We start from the raw sequence: 16,273 nt of genomic DNA, 5'->3' as shown, positions 1-16,273 counted from the left end.
GACCGTCATCCAAACATAGCCATATATGTTTCAATCCGCATTTTAATTAACCGGACAAAATTCATGCAACAGGCCGATATTCATCAAAATTCGGATAGAAAATAACACAAATCATCTATACATAACATGCAAATTAAGTTTAGTACAGCCATGTCTCAAATTCGACTAGATTAATCGGATGTCTAATAAGTTTTTCATCAACGGATCATGTCGTTTCACACATACCCCACCCCCTCAACTTCATCCAACAGTGTGTACATATAAATGACCGTCCCCTCTGTCCTGTGATACGCCACGACAGCGTGTTAAGAGGAAGCAAAACTTACGATCTCGTCCTCTGCCGCGTCCGATGGTCACCTTGCCTCGAGCTGACAAACCACGTCACAAAATTTGGTAACGCTCGTTTGGATTGTGTACCATCGATACAACAACGTCCTCACGTCGCTTTGTTGAATGATGTACATGTCATAGGGCGCAATGTGCTTTCATACATGAAATTTTTCATGCACTTGCTCCCAAAAGGCTGTCCTTCTGCTCTTGCCTGAGGTTGTCCTTCTGCTCTTGCCTACGAAATCTATGGATACGGCCAAACCACACGATCTAGTGAAAGCGGATAGATGAATTTTGGACTCGCAGCGTATTTTCTCGCCGTGGTAGCTGAAGAAGGATGGCGGATCATTTTATAAATGGTAGCTGAAGAAGGATGGCGGACCATGCTGAAACGACACAGAGCGAGGTGACGGGGAATGTGCAGTTTTCCCCCTTTATTTTATAAATATATGCTACCCCTGTTCTTATATTTACAAACTCCCTATGATTTTATATCGATATATTGATAAAAAGTTATAGAAAACAAACATTATTTAATTAAGGCATCTTCACGCCGACTCTCAAACCATCAGCATCCGTTCAGACCGCGGAAACCATCCAACGCGGTCTTGTATCGGTCTGGACGCGATTTCTCCCACGAATTGAAGACAGGGGGGGGGGGGGGGGGGGGGGGGGGGGGGGGGGGGGTGTTCGCGGGAGTCTGGACAATAGACACGTACGACTCCGACACCCCCGACCCATCCAACCCCCTTTCCCCCTTGCTTTGCATCCACTCTTCACCTCCGCCGCCAGTGTTGTACGTCTTTGGCCACCATAGAGGCATCGATGAACGTCCGCAATCAGCACCGACACGCCCGCCTGCTCGCCTTTATGACGAAGCTGTCCACCCTGGAGCCGTTACACTCCGCCCCCCTGTCGACAACCTTCATGGCGGACACCACGCCGAGCAGGTGTACGGTCAAATGTCATTGAGCTTATTTTCAAACGTTGTGAGTACGAAGGATGGTGAGCTACTCGACCATAGAGGATGAGTTGTGCGATTCGGTGCCTTCCCCAGCTTCCAATTTCATTTGACTGAAACCTCCAGTTTCCTACCCTTTTGTCTCCTTCCTGCCACCTCTCCTGGATCACCATCACCATCACCTGCCGTTTGTTGCGCCGGGAATCCTGGGCTCCCCTGCAGCCTCTCTTTGACAATAGCGCCACTGGTTGGTTGAGCTAAATAACTTCGATACAACAGGCAGTTTGATAGTTTCAGGCAGCTTTGACCAGATGCTGCAAGTGGCTTGGTAACACTTCTGCAGTTCAACCCCTGTTTATTCACCATTACCAGTACTACAATACAAACAGAATGTGAAGAACAGTATCTGAATACCGGGTGGTCCTCTACGACACTGAGTTGACACCTCCGCTTCAGCTTTGACATGTCACACAAGACACATACACACTACGCGGTTCACACTACAATGTCCAGCAAACAATAAAGCTCTATAACCTGACCTGACCATGGTCAGGTGGGGATCACACATGAGCTGAACTTCGATCATTTGCTCTATAAAAAGATCATCTGATTTCTTCACCGTTGGCAAACCAGGTTTTGCTCCTTGTGCCAACGGACAACAGTATCGTAGGGCAAATCTCCCCCGAATATGTCTAGGGCACTCCCGACAGTGACATCGACTCGACCTTTCCCTGCTTTCTTGATCCTCTCCAGGTCGTCCATCGTTGACACACCCCCAGCATATGTTGTCGGGATCTACAGAAGCGAAGATAAAATAGAAGCACACGTTGAATATACATGAACATTTACATTTAGTGACTACAACATAAAATTGAACATCTGGTGTAGAGCATGATTAATTGAATACCATTTCTAAATGCATTCAAGTTCAATAAGATCAAACATAGAAAAATGGTTGAGCAACTAGCTAGTATAAAAGTGTTTGATTCAATTTCCTTTCAAGTGACTGATTTGTTAATTGTTAATTATATAATAACTACACAAGGCAGTCACAATGCGAAAACAAAGGATAAAAGCATTCAAGAACAAAGATGGAAAAATCACAGAAAGAAACACAAAAATCAAATATAAACTAATGCATCAAGTATAGAATTGTTCACATACAGGTGAATGGCTTCCCAATAGTTCCACAAGTTCCTCGTCAATTCCTAACCTGCAATCCATATAATAGCTTAAATTAGACTACAGAAATGTGCTCAAAGAACTTTTGTACACTGCCGTAACAGGACGATCAACAGGATATTTCAGCTGATGTCTGGTTTTTGTGAGATTAAATATTTTGAACGAATAGAAAGTGCACCGGTGACGAGTCACCAGTAACTCATACACTTACAAGAAAGAGGGAACTGTAACTAAATACACATAGAACACTGCAAACAGTAGCATTTCAGTGTGTTTGGTTCTGGGATGATGCTCAATGGGATGAGATGGCCCATGTACAACAATTTAGTTTGACAGGTTTTGCTGAATATTTCTCTAGGACCAACTCCATAGATGAATCACTTAGTGCATAAACCATGCAAACCTTAACTTCATTCGTTCAATGTGTCTTCAAATTTACGCATGAAGCGTGAACACATGCACACTAACATGCATGCACATAAAGATCTCTGCAGATTAAATTAACTCTGAAACTCCAGAAGAACTATGCAAGCACACCATCATAACCCAAAAAGCATACACTTACGGGAAGCTTAAAAAATGAGACAATTGAATCCCATCAAGGGTGACTACACTACCACATATCAACAAAAGGCCGATTAAGTAAACAGAAAAACAAATATGGTTCACCTTTTGCCCTCCACATCAACTCCATGAACCAAAAACTCATCTGCATATGCAGCAAGACGTTCTAATGTTGGCCCATCCACAAAGACATCACTGAACTTCTGCCATCTGTCAGTCACAATGGCATATCTGCCATCCTAACCAGAAAGATTTTGGTAAGAAAAACAGAAGACAGAAAGAGCTGTCAGTAAGATAACAGTGGCCAACAGGGAAATGATTATGTTGCATTTTGAAGCTTACTATTTATGCAGTGGGACAGATCATCAAGAGTTCACTGTATTATTTCATTCAGGTAAGGCAATGCACTATGTTTGGATGACAAGGGACGAAACCAGTTTGAACATTTCCTTTAAGTTGCCCATGAAATTCAAAAGGTGGGCCACAGTACCAAAAATATATTGCAAATTGGCACTAATGTTCAGTGAATTAACATGCTTCCAAGTTCGGATACAAGATGAATTCCGTACCTTTTTCCGACAACTCAGGTCCAAAATAAGCCTTTGTTTCCCAACAAGCTCGACAAGTTGCGTTAGCCTTTCAATGTTCATTTTGCCATCACTAAACACATACTGCATAAAAGTCTCAGATACATAAGTTGCAGATATTCAACTAATTAGTCGTCTACAAAAACTGATTAGCAACTCAAACAGACGGGAAGTTTTACAAGGGCCTGGGCAGCAGGCGGTAGATGATTCCAAATTTTTTTGGATCCGATAATAATGTCTAACTCCAAAGAATGTGTTATAACAAATACTAGCCCTTGAGGCTCTTAGGGAGTCTTTGACATCGAGGAAAACAAGCAACATGAAGGTGGAGAAATGTGACAATGGCAACACTCACAAGGTGGAGAAAACCATTGGAAACAGTGGCCTTGTGGATATGTGATTATCGATGGGATTTATAGGTAACCTTGCTCTGGCATCATTTCAGGTTTTGGGAAAACAACAATATTGACATAGAAGAAAATTTTAATTTTAACATATCAACATATGTAGTTATGTACAAACAAGATATGAATAGGAAGCAGAAACATGATGTGGGCCAGGTCCTAATCTTACTCCATAAGCTGATACACATAAATACATTTAACAAACAGAGGTCTAAAGGTTTCATGAGATGAGAAAAAAAAAGATAATGGTATTATTTACACAAATTAGATCATGAACACGTACAGAAGTTACAATCACGTGACTTGCTCCTTCATTAAGGTATGACATTGCATTCTCCAAATTTATTCCACCTCCAACTTGCAAACCACCTAGTATTATGATAACCCATGTTTATGATAATATGTCAAATTGATGGTATATCGTGGCTTGCAACAGAAAAAAATGCTCATGAGCACCACTGGCAGATATACAGGCTCTCCCAAGTTAAAAGTTGATAGCAATCTACGATAGCAATAGTGGCCTTAACAAAAATTGTAAACAGGCATTCTATGGGGTTCTTGCAATAAGGCCAAATTTTGGTATGAAATCTCAAAGAAGGTTTTGACCAGATAAGAAGTTGAACTGAAGTTAATAACCTGTCAACCTTTAAATCCATGACGCTGGCGAGTATCATAAACCCAACATGAAAAAAATCTCTTCACTGCTTGAGATGTGTGTGCCATATTAAGTTGTACAACATGCTTACTTTCAACAAGTTTTTTAAATACTATCCATGTACACAACATAAGCAACGATAAAGAGTTAACATCCAGATCTCACAAAAGGTAACAGAATACAAACAAAAATGTGGTTTATTTCAGAAACATCAGAAAAGACAGTGAACAATAAACAAATACAGAAAGCAAACCAAATGAACAATACTAGTTCTAGTAATAAGTAATAACTAGATAACGCATTCTCACCAGGATATGCATGCAGTGCTTCCAGGGCAGCAGAACGGCTTGCAGGGTCTCCGCCAAGCATTATTACATGTCCACCAACAAGTCCATCTTCTTTATAAATATTTGCAAATTCTGCTGGAGACTTGTCTGATTCAAAGTTCGTCACCAGTGCAGTGCCATCATCCGATGCATCCCGGAGAGTAGAGCCAACAATCTGTTTAACTTTCCCCTAGGAATTTGCAAAAACAAACCTATCAGATAAACGATGATGTTAATGCCAGCGGTGCCTAAACTTTGATGACTGCACAGAGATGGTCTAGCTGTACAGATAAATGAATCACTGAACGTGGTTCCCTTATTTTACACTATTAGTCAGTTTGTGAATGACATCACAGTGAAACGGTTAGCGTTCCCTCGAAAATTTGAGCATCAATTTGCAATCATATAGCAAAGTGCAGAGCACCTTAGTCACACACTGATACAACAACGGAGCAAGGGCCATTCCTACTGACCTTGTGAATGTCGATACATGGCCTGAAGCTGACGGCGCACGCGACGGCACGCCCTCCTGCCAAAACGCACGGCCAATCTCATATTCCCAGCCAGACACCGCAACATTGCATCTGAAGCAAGCAACAGAGATATTCAAAGGGGGGAAAACATACTTGACGCGCCGGATTGCGCCGGGCGTGCCGAGACCCGCGAGCTCGCCCAACCGTGCTGCGGCGCCGCGCACGGCGGGTGCGGAAGCCTCGCCGCGCACCTCGACGCCATCGGGAAGTTCGACGATGGGGCGACGGCGAGGTAGGGTTTTTCCGTCAGGTTCCAGCGGCGAGAGCAGAGAAAAAGGATCAGAGACCAAACCGAGGAGCACTAGTAGGGGTGAGTGTCTTACGCTGACGCTGTCCCATTGGACGGCTGAGATGCGCTGGAGGTCAGATCGACGACCCAAAGCGTCGCGCCTCAGGGCTATTACTCCCCCGCAGCTCACGGGGCGAGGCATCCATCGATTAGCCAGCGTTCCCGACTCGGCGAAAGGACTGTCTCGCCGCCGCCGCCGCCGCCGGCCGACGAGGAGGAGGAGGAGAGGCCGAGATGTTCTTCCACATCGTGCTGGAGCGGAACATGCAGCTGCACCCGCGGCACTTCGGCCCGCACCTCCGCGACAAGCTCGTCGCCAAGCTCATGAAGGACGTCGAGGGCACCTGCAGGTAGGGTTCCGTCGTTCTCGCTCGCCCGTCCGCCCGCTCCCCCCGCGGTTCGCTCAACCCTAGGGCTGGCTTCCTCGCAGCGGGCGGCACGGCTTCGTGGTGGCGATCACGGGGGTGGAGGACATCGGCAAGGGGCTCATCCGGGAGGGCACGGGCTTCGTCACGTTCCCCGTCAAGTACCAGTGCGTCGTCTTCCGCCCCTTCAAGGGCGAGATCCTCGAGGCCGTCGTCACCATGGTCAACAAGGTGGATTTTCACTCGCCTTCTTCGCAAGTGCGTCATGTGCTCAGTGCCTCCGTGCCCGGTTTACTGACTGGATTGTTTATCTTGTTGGTTCTGCAGATGGGGTTCTTCGCTGAGGCTGGGCCTGTGCAGATCTTTGTATCAAACCATGTGAGTGACTTGCCATCAATTGGAGCTGCTTTGCCAAATCGGTGGAATAAATCGATAAAATTTAGAATTTCTGTGTGGTTAATGGTTCAGTGCAAGCTCTTACATCTGATTTGGTTGTGCCGTGGACTCGAATTGTGTCGGTTCACTTAAAAATTAAGTGTGCTTGTGTGTTGTTCTGTTTCTGTATGCAGTTGATTCCTGACGATATGGAGTTCCAATCTGGTGATGTGCCAAACTACACTACTTCGGATGGATCGGTATGCTTCTTTCTGCATATAAGTGGTTCTTACTGTTCTTTTTATCTTTGGTAACTACCCCCGCTTGTTACTGCGGACTTCACCAATACGGCTTCATGTCATGTAAAAATATATAGCTTTACCAATACAACTTAGGCTTAAAACACGTTACTTGGACTAATCTCTTTTGACCTTTATATTTTTTGTAAATGTATCAAATTTACACTGCTTTTCCTTTCTTAAAGGAAGGAAATTTTGTTTAGAGTTTCATAAGAGGTTGTTTGGCTCGTTGAGAAATTAAATCAACGAGATACCACATGTCACAATTTATTGAGAAATTAAATCATGAGATACCACATGTCACAATTAATAACTATGATATCTTATTAGTTTACTGAAAATAAAGGAATTTTTTGTTTAGTTTGTTAGGAGTTGCACAAAAGGTTGCTCAGTTTGTTGAGAGAATAAAGAAAAGAGACAAAGTACACAAGAAAAAATATGGGATAAGAAGGTTTACAGGTAGGCAAATTTTATTTTGTGTGAGTGAGGTGAGCAACGAGCCACTGCTGCCTCCAACCACCATCACCAACTCCCTTTTATGTTATGGTAAATAAATGTAAAGATAATATAAAGACTACTGGCTACTGGTAGGTCATGAAGTATCCACTTGTTGGTTTACTCTCATTGTGGCATCTTCGAAATGAAATTGTGTGCTTGTATTTTTTTCCTGCATATAATGGTGGGATCCGTATGCTTCCTGCAAACGTGGATATGTCTATATAAATATTCTCTCAAATAAGAATATGAATGGGTATCGTTATGAAATTAAAAGGAATTGTTCTGTTGAAAATGATTTGCAATGGTATTTTCTTTGTGTTAAGTGGGAGTTGCTTGTTTGTCTGGTTCAGGTGAAAATTCAAAAGGAAAGTGAGGTTCGTCTGAAGATTATAGGCACTCGTGTTGACGCAACAGAAATAGTAAGTTGGTTACCCTTTATTTTATGGAAGTTTCTGAATTGGAAGTGCTCAAGTCCTTTAGAATTTTGTGGCAGGGCCTCTGAGTAACTACCATATGTTACTGATATTCGACTTGATGATCTAATTCCATATGATACTGATATTCGACTTGATGATCTAATTCCATATGAAGTACCATTAAGATCATTGCATACAATTCTTTGTAGTCTCTAATTACCTACCATGAACAGGCATGTGTAGTTTTGTTCGCAAATAGCAATCTTGATATAACTCGCTTAATCAGTCCAAGAAAACCAGCATATGACTATGAATTTAAGATGCAAATAAGATCTCTTTTTTGTGGTGTAAAATTTGATGTTCTTTCCTCTGGCATATGTTGTAACTACCCGAGGCACATAAACTGATAGTGCACTAATCTATGAGAAGATGTTTCGCAAAAATGTTGAATATTTTCCTGGATTTCTGTCTTCCTGGACCATAACCAGATACTGAAAATAAGAAAAACAATTTCATCATGAAACTACAATTGCATATATGTATCCATCCTCTCACCTTTTAATCTTGGATGCACCATTATCTTATAGTTTGATTCTTTTTTGTATCAGTTTTGCATCGGCACGATAAAAGACGACTTTCTGGGCGTTATCAGTGATCCTGGTGGAGCGCTGTAAATGATCCAAACAAGACTCAGCATGCTCTCCAACTTCCGCATCATCATATATCTGGGAAGAGTCCCCAAGGAAGGTTGCGACTGATCTGTAATTTGTGTCCTGATGTAAAATGTGATGTCATGCCTATCTAATGGAAGTCAGGGTCCTGCTAGTGTTAAAAAAAGTAATTGGCACCTGTAATATCATAACTAGGATCTTTTTAACTGTGGTGGTTGATAAGTTTAGTTGTCTGAACCTCCAGACCAGATTGTGCCAACCATGCATCACACCTACATCACTTTGTCTCACATTTGACGATAGTAATTGGTGGCAATTGTTTTAAAAGTCATAACTAAAATAAATGGAAGTACAAGTCAATGCTCTCAAGTGCGATGAGAGTATTTGATACACAGATATTTGAGGTTCTTCCACTTTGACAACGGTGCACTAATAAACACCATTCGCTTTCACTAGCTCGCTTTCACTAGCGTCAGCTGTACCCTTCCATGATCACACGCAGGTTGTGCCCCTAAAACGGTTAGTGGTCATTTGACCTAGCACCTGCGCAGAAAACAACTGAAATCAGCTGATGCAATATGTAACCTACTTCAAATGTACTCCCTCCATCCAAAAAAGCTAGGGACAAGCTTTTTCGGACGGAGGGAGTAACACTGATGCCCTCCTTTGCATACAGAGCACATATAGCTCACCTGCTTAGAACCCAACGTGTGTGTAAACGGTTTTTGGATGTTATTCTTTTGTCCACGTGAGTCACGCTGTACAAAGAAATTACAAACTTGTTCTTGGCCACTGTCCATGCCACTGCTTTGTTTCCACTTGCCGAATGTGCTGCTAATAATAGCTCTTGAATACCTGATACCATCAAACCAATCTTTCTGAAAAGGAAGCCAGGCCCATTACAGCAAGTAAACAAAGCAACGACAATGCATCCACGATGCCAAATGAAGACTCCGCGAGGAAGTAGATCTTGTGCTTGCTAGGATCACCGCGGTATCCTCGAGCAACCATTGCCTGCCCAAATCAGAAAGAATCAGAGGTAATCAAGTACTATATGTCATGTTACAAAGTAATGTCATGTTACATATGGGTTCCATATAAGTAGATTCCATAGTATGATGATTTAGACGAAGTTACGCGCCTGAAATGCAGTATATTGCCCATGATGTAATCGAGTTTCACCATTCTTATGAGCTACCCATATCAATGAGACTACATTATTGATTAAGGATGCATCTGTGTTCAATGTTCCTTTCAGTTTGTTTCTTTAAGCAGTTACTGCTCAATCAAATTCTGCCAAAAAGCCATCTAAATACCAGACAGCCTGTGATGGTCATGTTTCGCTTGTGTGATTTCTACTCCAGTTTGAGCCAAATGCATTCCTAATACACAACCACAAGTCCATGTGTGTTTCAGTTTTCCTTCCGGACATCCATCCTAAGACAACACGACCAGGACTATTTTCGCTGTGATGGTCATGTTTCGCTTGTGTGATTTCTACTCCAGTTTGAGCCAAATGCATTCCTAATACACAACCACAAGTCCATGTGTGTTTCAGTTTTCCTTCCGGACATCCATCCTAAGACAACACGACCAGGACTATTTTCGCATAAAAAAACCACTGTTAACTAGGGCAAAATTTAACAGCGTAGTGGTTGGTATTACTGTCTCAGCAAACAGTTATTAAGTGCATATAGGAGTACTACATAACTGGGGTAAAAGTTCATCAGGGTAAGATTATCCCTCAGGGGGAGGTTGCACAGCAACGATTTGTGGCACTACTGGTGAAGGAAGGCACCGCTTGTGGAGGACATGACCTGGAATAGCCAATCAAGGAAGATCACAGCCAACCTAACTATCCCGTGTAACTTTCCAACTACTAAAGATAACCTTCCAAACTACATAAGACCATAGCAACAATGAAAGAATAGTTGATAGATAAGTAATATTCAGCTGGCTCTATGAAAGTAGCAACATTCCGGGCTTACGGCTAATGTTGCTCCTCTTTGGCCTTAACAGGTTGCACATAACACCATATGGTAACAACATGCACATGGAATTTCAGTTCAAATTCTAATTCCTTTCAAACCCTGGCGTTCAATTTAGAAGACCAGGTGAATTTGGTTTTACAATAATGCTAGTGCATGTTGCAGAACTACTCAAGATATATCCTCGTATTAATGCTAATAATTCCTACTTATACTTAGTAAATACTACCTCCGTCCCAAAAAGCGTGTCTTAGATTTTTCTAGATACGGATGTACCTAACACTAAAACATGTCTAGATACATCCGTATCCAGACAAATCTATGAAGTAATTCAGGACGGAGGGAGTGTGTGTGACCAAAAACTGGTAGATGGTTTCATAGAAAGATCTGATTAGTTCATAAAACAATGTATGAACACAGTGAATAGCACGCGGCCATGTTCACCAATTTAGCTTTTTTGAGAATAGTCAAAGATCACAATACATTCATTGTGACTTGTCAGCCAAGGTGAAAATTAGAAAATGAACTGACCTTGGATATTTGCTCCGCGTGATCAAATATATTTTTGAAAATTCGCTGGACATAGTTGAAAAAAACTGCAAATGATGTAAAAAAGGAAAGTTTAATTCAAGTTTTTCCCACGTAATATGTGAAGCTATTGATTCAACCCTGGCAGCCAGATTAGAGATATAGAAAGTACTTACTATCTATAGTTTCCATAGTGGCCAGCTTTTTCCAATCAATCCGACGTGTTACAATTAGTTTAATTCAAGTTTTTCCCACGTAATATGTGAAGCTATTGATTCAACCCTGGCAGCCAGATTAGAGATATAGAAAGTACTTACTATCTATAGTTTCCATAGTGGCCAGCTTTTTCCAATCAATCCGACGTGTTACAATTGCCAGTGCAGAATTGCGAACCTAGTAGAATATTTGAGCAACATTATACTTCAAAGTTCGGTTTCAAATAGCAATGTATCTGTATAATTAAAAGAAAGTGCCATATACTTGCCTCATCAAATACTAGATTAATGAACCTCAAAGATAATAGCAGTGTAAGTATTATCTCGGGTACTGGCGCACCAATAAGCTTCAGTGGAATCATAAACCACCACAAAGCAGAAGCAAGCTGCTCAGGAGTGGTTGTGGTTAAGCAGAGACTTGCACTTTGGAATATCTGCACCCAAACAAACAGTAACTAAATGAATAACTAAATATTTCACTACTGGCATCTCAAACTGAAAAAAGTGCATTTTCCACTCAGGACGTGTTTGTCTGATGTATGCCACCAGCTAGAGGGTGCAAAAGGCATTAGAAATTAGAAAACACAAGATAATGAAGATTTTGTGTAAGAGAAAACCTTTGGCAAATACTTTTCGATGAAATGAAGGACATACCGCAAAGGAGAGGCATGCCGATGTACTCGCTACTGACAGGCCTTTCCTGGTAAACTGCAGTGGTCCTAGTTTCATGATTGTGTAAGAATATCCACTCAAGGAACTAGGAATATTTGGCACACCCAGAACAGATGGGGGAGGAGTTCTTGTCTGGACTAGCGAAGGCGCGCCATCGGAACCAAATCCCAACATTATGAATATGATGCCTGAAAGAAGAGTAACCCTTCCAAGTTGATCCTACAGAGTAAATATAGTTTTATTTACGGGTAGCAAGTGCATTTCAAGAAGAATATATTTAATATACAAGACAATAAATGCTATGAGTAACATGGGTAAATTAGGATAAGAAGGATAACTACATAAGAAAACATGGATCATGGAAATCAGCTAGCCTAAAGCCCTATATCAGCAACAAAAACTCAATGTAATTTCACTACACAAATACTTTTAGTACGCTAATACGGGTGGGAGCGTCTGCCTTACTATGGTCACTTTGGCTATGTAGAAATGATTGTGTTTTTAATGGCAAACTCTCTTCTCCTATGCAGGTTATTTACCGTTGTACACACTGGCTTCGTATGTGGTCTACTCTGCACCGAACGGAGTACCAATCGCTGTTCAAAGTGGTGTGTATGCGGTTGGAGCGGGTGGCCAGGGAGGTTTTTACCCAACATGGGTGGCAGCATAATCTCCGAATCGGTCCACCTTCTCCGTCGACATAGGCATAGTTTCGGCTCCATATGGCTTTACTGTTGCCACTTTGTCGTTTTTATATTTTTTGTCAGACTGTTTGTTTGATGGCTGTGTGCATCTTAGCTATGCAGAGGCCAGGTGTCGCTCTTTATGTTTTGTATCCGCTCGATGCTACATTTGAGTTAATAAAAGCGCCCTTTATCGAAAAATTATGTTGAGAGTATTGTTTTGAATTTGCCATGTGCATATGGGGGCCCCAGCCAGCTAGTAACAGGAGAAAGTCAGAGCATATGACATCAGCATTAATAAGGGTATTAGGACGAATGATATTTCATCTTTCCTTTTAAGCAGATCTTATCTTTTACGTTCTAGCACCTGTATATAAGCGAGGAGCCATGTTATCAAATTTGTTGAGATGAACAACGAAGTCTCGCATCTAATATGTTGTCCCAAGTCTATGGTCTCATATTTCTCCTAAGAATATTATCCCTCCCCTTCAGCCATGACAGTGGACCCTCCTTAGTACGGTGGTTACCAAGATCTAGTACCATACATCACAGTATTAGATTAGCTTTAGAACAATACTAGGATTATGCCTGCAAGTTGTTGTGGCAATTCTATTCTACTCTATTTGTATGTTGAAGTTTTATTATTCCATTCAAATGTGTTGATCATTCTACATATATAGAGTGCCATTAAGAAGGTTATTACAAATGTGTGGTGACTATGGTTTATTGAATGTCCTTTTCTGTGTATTTTTTATTCCTGGGACAAGAATTGCAGGGGACATAAATGTAAAGATGTGGCACTCTCTTTTGCTTCACTTTGCACTCAGATTAAGTAGGAAAATATTAGTTTCACTGTGCGTGTTCGGTTTCTGTGCTATAGTTTATATATTGACAGCTAAGATATTATCAAAAATGCGTTCAGTGTCGGTAAATACCAAAAATATTCCCATAATGTTTCTGTAATTTACCAAAGTTTATGTGAATCACTGAATATATGGTGCCTTTTGAGTGCAATAACAAATTAACAAGTCTCACAAATGACAGGCTATATATTTTGTGTTTGTTTACCTTTCACCACATTACTTATATCCATTTTAGCACGTCCAACTTTTTTATATTCAGAACATTATACAGTGTAGCTTCTAGCCAAGCAGGAAAGTAGAGAAATAAAATCATTACAGATGACCATCTATACTTCTATATTGTACTGTACTAAAGTGTGTAGTAATAATAAATACAATATTCCAGACAAGGCGTTGTACTGAAATAACAATTTTGCGTGAGGAGATAAATACTCATGTAAGTGCAACAGAGATTTTTTTTTTCAGCACGGTTGGTTTATCCTGTGGTTGTTACTGATCAGATTGAATGCCAAAACCAGGGAGTCTGTTACCGTACCGAATAGCAGATACTACCTCTGTACACTAATATAAGACGTTCTTGAGGGAGTACCTGTCAAACCGAGTTGACTGGCTTGGTTCGGTAGAAAACTCACAGCCCTAGGTTTCAGTCTAGACTAGGAATCCTTGCTAATTCTGTATATTTGACCCCTAAACAACAACTGAATCCCTCTTTACTTCCACAAATCATAAGCTTCGACTAGCATGGAGAATTATGGATGCCCCACATACAAACATCATATGAAAAATTCCAAGTAACTGGGCACAACTAAAGGTTGAAAAACACAATTGGCCATGCATGCACAGTTCTCACTTCTCAGTGATAAGATGCACGTACATATCAACTTAACATCGAACACGATACCTTCCAAACATGGTTCGGCAGAACCCACATTGAAAGAAGAGCAAGGCATGCTACCAAACCAAACCGCATATAGATATTCGACCTGGCTGGTAGGACAACAAGGGCCAAAAGCCACACCTGCAAACATAAGTACGTATATCGTTAAAAGCAGCAGGAGAGCAACAGGTACATGGCCATCTGGTGGATTTTCAAACTAAAATTGAAGTACTTAAATTCTGTCTCATGTTCCCAAGACGATAACACCATCTAAAATTGCCAAGTGATAACAACATTTAAAATTACCAAGATGATAGCACCATCTAACAGAAATAGACCCGCCGCACATGAAAAAACATGTGTTTTGTCTGAGATGACATATTCTCCTCCCCTCTTAAGATACATAAAACAACTGGTCAACCAGGTAAGACACCACATAGCTAGTCCATCTGATTCCAGTGATTCCATTTGACCTATGTCAATTGGTTACGATACATTAGGCCTACAAAAGGATACCACAAATTTAAGCATCTCTTCACGAAAAATCTTGATTAAACCCAGAATAGGTGAATGGTAAAGCAAGGTATGCATGTCCGTCAAGCTGTTCTCTGATCCCTTGGTTCAGTAAACCCTCCCCTCTCCTCTAATGTCTAATCTCTCATCCACCTTGATTACCATGGGTTATTCAGCATCACCAACTATAGAACCACGAGTGCACAATTGCTCATCCAAGTGGGTTCTGCCGAAATAAGAGTGATGCATCATATTCTACATGCACTAGTTATAACCCAGTGGAGACATTTTCACAGGGACCTGCCGTGAACCCTCTCTAGTCTGTACCGGCACCTGTAAGGTACTGATGATAGTTTATCCGAAATGCGAGGCAGGCTAGTTACCAGCTTGACGCGGGGGTCGACGGAGTGGAGGAAGGTGCGGGGGGAGTCGACGAACTGGCAGATGGGCGTGGCCGCAGCGCCGGAGATGAGCCTGAGGACCTTCTCCGGGCTGACCCCGCCCACCGCGGCGCGTGGGATCCACGCGGCCCACCTGGCCACGGCCGCCGCCGCGCCACTGGTTTCCCCTGAGGACGAGGAGGAGGAGGGGGCTGCGGGCGTGGTGGGGCTGGAAGCGGAGCACACGAGCAAGGCGAGGCGGGCGCTTCTACCCGTCGCCCTTGCCTTCGCCGACAGGTGGAGGCGGTTGGGACTGGCGGTGGTTTTTGCCGCGGGGAGCGCGAGGGGGTGGAATGGGCGGAGGTTGACGGCGGCCATCGGTGGCTCGCTCCGCCGGAGGGGGCGGGGACAGGGCCAGGCGGGGGAGGTTTTGCTTGGCAGATGTGAACTGAGGAGCAGGATTGCAGCTGGCCGGCGTAAACCGTCGGATTTACACAACTATTTCCGAGATACGGTATTCGTTTTCAATAAGCTTTGCTCTCGAAAACGTAAACCAAACCGGGTATCCTCGCTCTAGAAAATACTCTCTCGATCGGAACATAAGGAGTTGTGGAAAGTCAAGGCTCCAAACAAAATGAAGATCGTGCTGTGGCAATTTGCTCATAACTGTTTATCTTCGGGTGAGCAAATGCTTCGACGCCAGGTTCCGACGCGGACCGACTGTTGTTTCTGTGGCCGGCAGGAGAGTGTTGAACATGCACTGCTGTTCTGTGCACACGCTCGAGCAGTTTGGGATGTTCTCAAAGGGTCCATGGGGATCAAGCTGTCTCGATCTTCCTTTGCGTCGCCGAAGCAGTGGTTGTTTGATTTTCTCTCGCGCGGATCCGAGCGTGATGCTACTATAATGACTGTCATCTTTTGGCATATATGGGAGGCACGCAACTCTACTAGGAATGAACCTGAAGCTCCTCATCCCCAACGCACGGCTGCAAGGGCGCGTGCTTACTTGGAAATGATCTTTCAACACCTGTACAAGCCTACCTCTGCAACTAGGCGTGAGACCTCTGCTTCCAGCTCTATGTGGTCTCCGCCGCCGCCA

At 42.7% G+C, this 16,273-nt stretch overlaps 3 protein-coding genes and 1 long non-coding RNA gene across 4 annotated transcripts; 1 reads left to right on the top strand and 3 right to left on the bottom strand.

Annotated features, from left to right (window-relative positions):
• Positions 1 to 1,626: 1,626 nt before the first annotated feature.
• LOC125517188 (1-(5-phosphoribosyl)-5-[(5-phosphoribosylamino)methylideneamino] imidazole-4-carboxamide isomerase, chloroplastic) lies at positions 1,627 to 5,849 on the bottom strand. Its single transcript, XM_048682371.1, has 8 exons — positions 5,636 to 5,849; positions 5,483 to 5,538; positions 4,992 to 5,199; positions 4,312 to 4,397; positions 3,607 to 3,708; positions 3,143 to 3,276; positions 2,456 to 2,504; positions 1,627 to 2,086 (listed from the first exon to the last, which is right to left on the bottom strand). Exons 1-8 carry the CDS (start codon positions 5,742 to 5,744, stop codon positions 1,907 to 1,909), a joined length of 924 nt encoding a protein of 307 aa, XP_048538328.1. The 5' UTR covers positions 5,745 to 5,849; the 3' UTR covers positions 1,627 to 1,906.
• A 39-nt stretch (positions 5,850 to 5,888) lies between these two features.
• Positions 5,889 to 8,698, top strand: LOC125517198 (DNA-directed RNA polymerase II subunit RPB7). The gene is made up of 6 exons (XM_048682379.1): positions 5,889 to 6,181; positions 6,262 to 6,427; positions 6,524 to 6,574; positions 6,766 to 6,831; positions 7,719 to 7,787; positions 8,393 to 8,698. Exons 1-6 carry the CDS (start codon positions 6,066 to 6,068, stop codon positions 8,456 to 8,458), a joined length of 534 nt encoding a protein of 177 aa, XP_048538336.1. The 5' UTR covers positions 5,889 to 6,065; the 3' UTR covers positions 8,459 to 8,698.
• A 23-nt stretch (positions 8,699 to 8,721) lies between these two features.
• On the bottom strand, positions 8,722 to 9,291 carry LOC125517206. The gene is made up of 2 exons (XR_007287478.1): positions 9,148 to 9,291; positions 8,722 to 8,998 (listed from the first exon to the last, which is right to left on the bottom strand). It is a non-coding gene; the product is annotated as an uncharacterized LOC125517206 (long non-coding RNA).
• A 5-nt stretch (positions 9,292 to 9,296) lies between these two features.
• On the bottom strand, positions 9,297 to 15,653 carry LOC125517181 (protein ABCI12, chloroplastic). The gene is made up of 7 exons (XM_048682364.1): positions 15,178 to 15,653; positions 14,306 to 14,422; positions 11,841 to 12,077; positions 11,456 to 11,620; positions 11,289 to 11,364; positions 10,975 to 11,039; positions 9,297 to 9,469 (listed from the first exon to the last, which is right to left on the bottom strand). The coding sequence occupies exons 1-7, from the start codon at positions 15,550 to 15,552 to the stop codon at positions 9,320 to 9,322; spliced, it is 1,185 nt and encodes a 394-aa protein (XP_048538321.1). The 5' UTR covers positions 15,553 to 15,653; the 3' UTR covers positions 9,297 to 9,319.
• Between the last annotated feature and the right edge of the window lie 620 nt (positions 15,654 to 16,273).

Source organism: Triticum urartu, chromosome 1 (genome assembly GCF_003073215.2).
Source record: "Triticum urartu cultivar G1812 chromosome 1, Tu2.1, whole genome shotgun sequence".
Taxonomy (NCBI): Eukaryota; Viridiplantae; Streptophyta; class Magnoliopsida; order Poales; family Poaceae; genus Triticum; species Triticum urartu.
The sequence above is the reverse complement of the archived record's forward strand: the minus strand, read 5'-3'. Positions and strand labels throughout refer to the sequence as shown.

Bases quoted from the DNA above. Each gene is read 5' to 3' on its own strand.
- LOC125517188 (XM_048682371.1), bottom strand. From the start codon at position 5,744: ATGGCGTCGAGGTGCGCGGCGAGGCTTCCGCACCCGCCGTGCGCGGCG. The intron at 5,539-5,635 runs GTATGTTTTCCC...GCGTTTTGGCAG, and splicing joins GGCGCAATCCGGCGCGTCAA to GAGGGCGTGCCGTCGCGTGC. The intron at 5,200-5,482 runs GTCAGTAGGAAT...GCAAATTCCTAG, and splicing joins CATGTATCGACATTCACAAG to GGGAAAGTTAAACAGATTGT.
- LOC125517198 (XM_048682379.1), top strand. From the start codon at position 6,066: ATGTTCTTCCACATCGTGCTGGAGCGGAACATGCAGCTGCACCCGCGG. The intron at 6,182-6,261 runs GTAGGGTTCCGT...GCTTCCTCGCAG, and splicing joins GACGTCGAGGGCACCTGCAG to CGGGCGGCACGGCTTCGTGG. The intron at 6,575-6,765 runs GTGAGTGACTTG...TTCTGTATGCAG, and splicing joins AGATCTTTGTATCAAACCAT to TTGATTCCTGACGATATGGA.
- LOC125517181 (XM_048682364.1), bottom strand. From the start codon at position 15,552: ATGGCCGCCGTCAACCTCCGCCCATTCCACCCCCTCGCGCTCCCCGCG. The intron at 11,040-11,288 runs GTAAGTACTTTC...CATCATTTGCAG, and splicing joins CACTATGGAAACTATAGATA to TTTTTTTCAACTATGTCCAG. The intron at 9,470-10,974 runs GTCAGTTCATTT...TGATTTGGGCAG, and splicing joins ACGCGGAGCAAATATCCAAG to GCAATGGTTGCTCGAGGATA.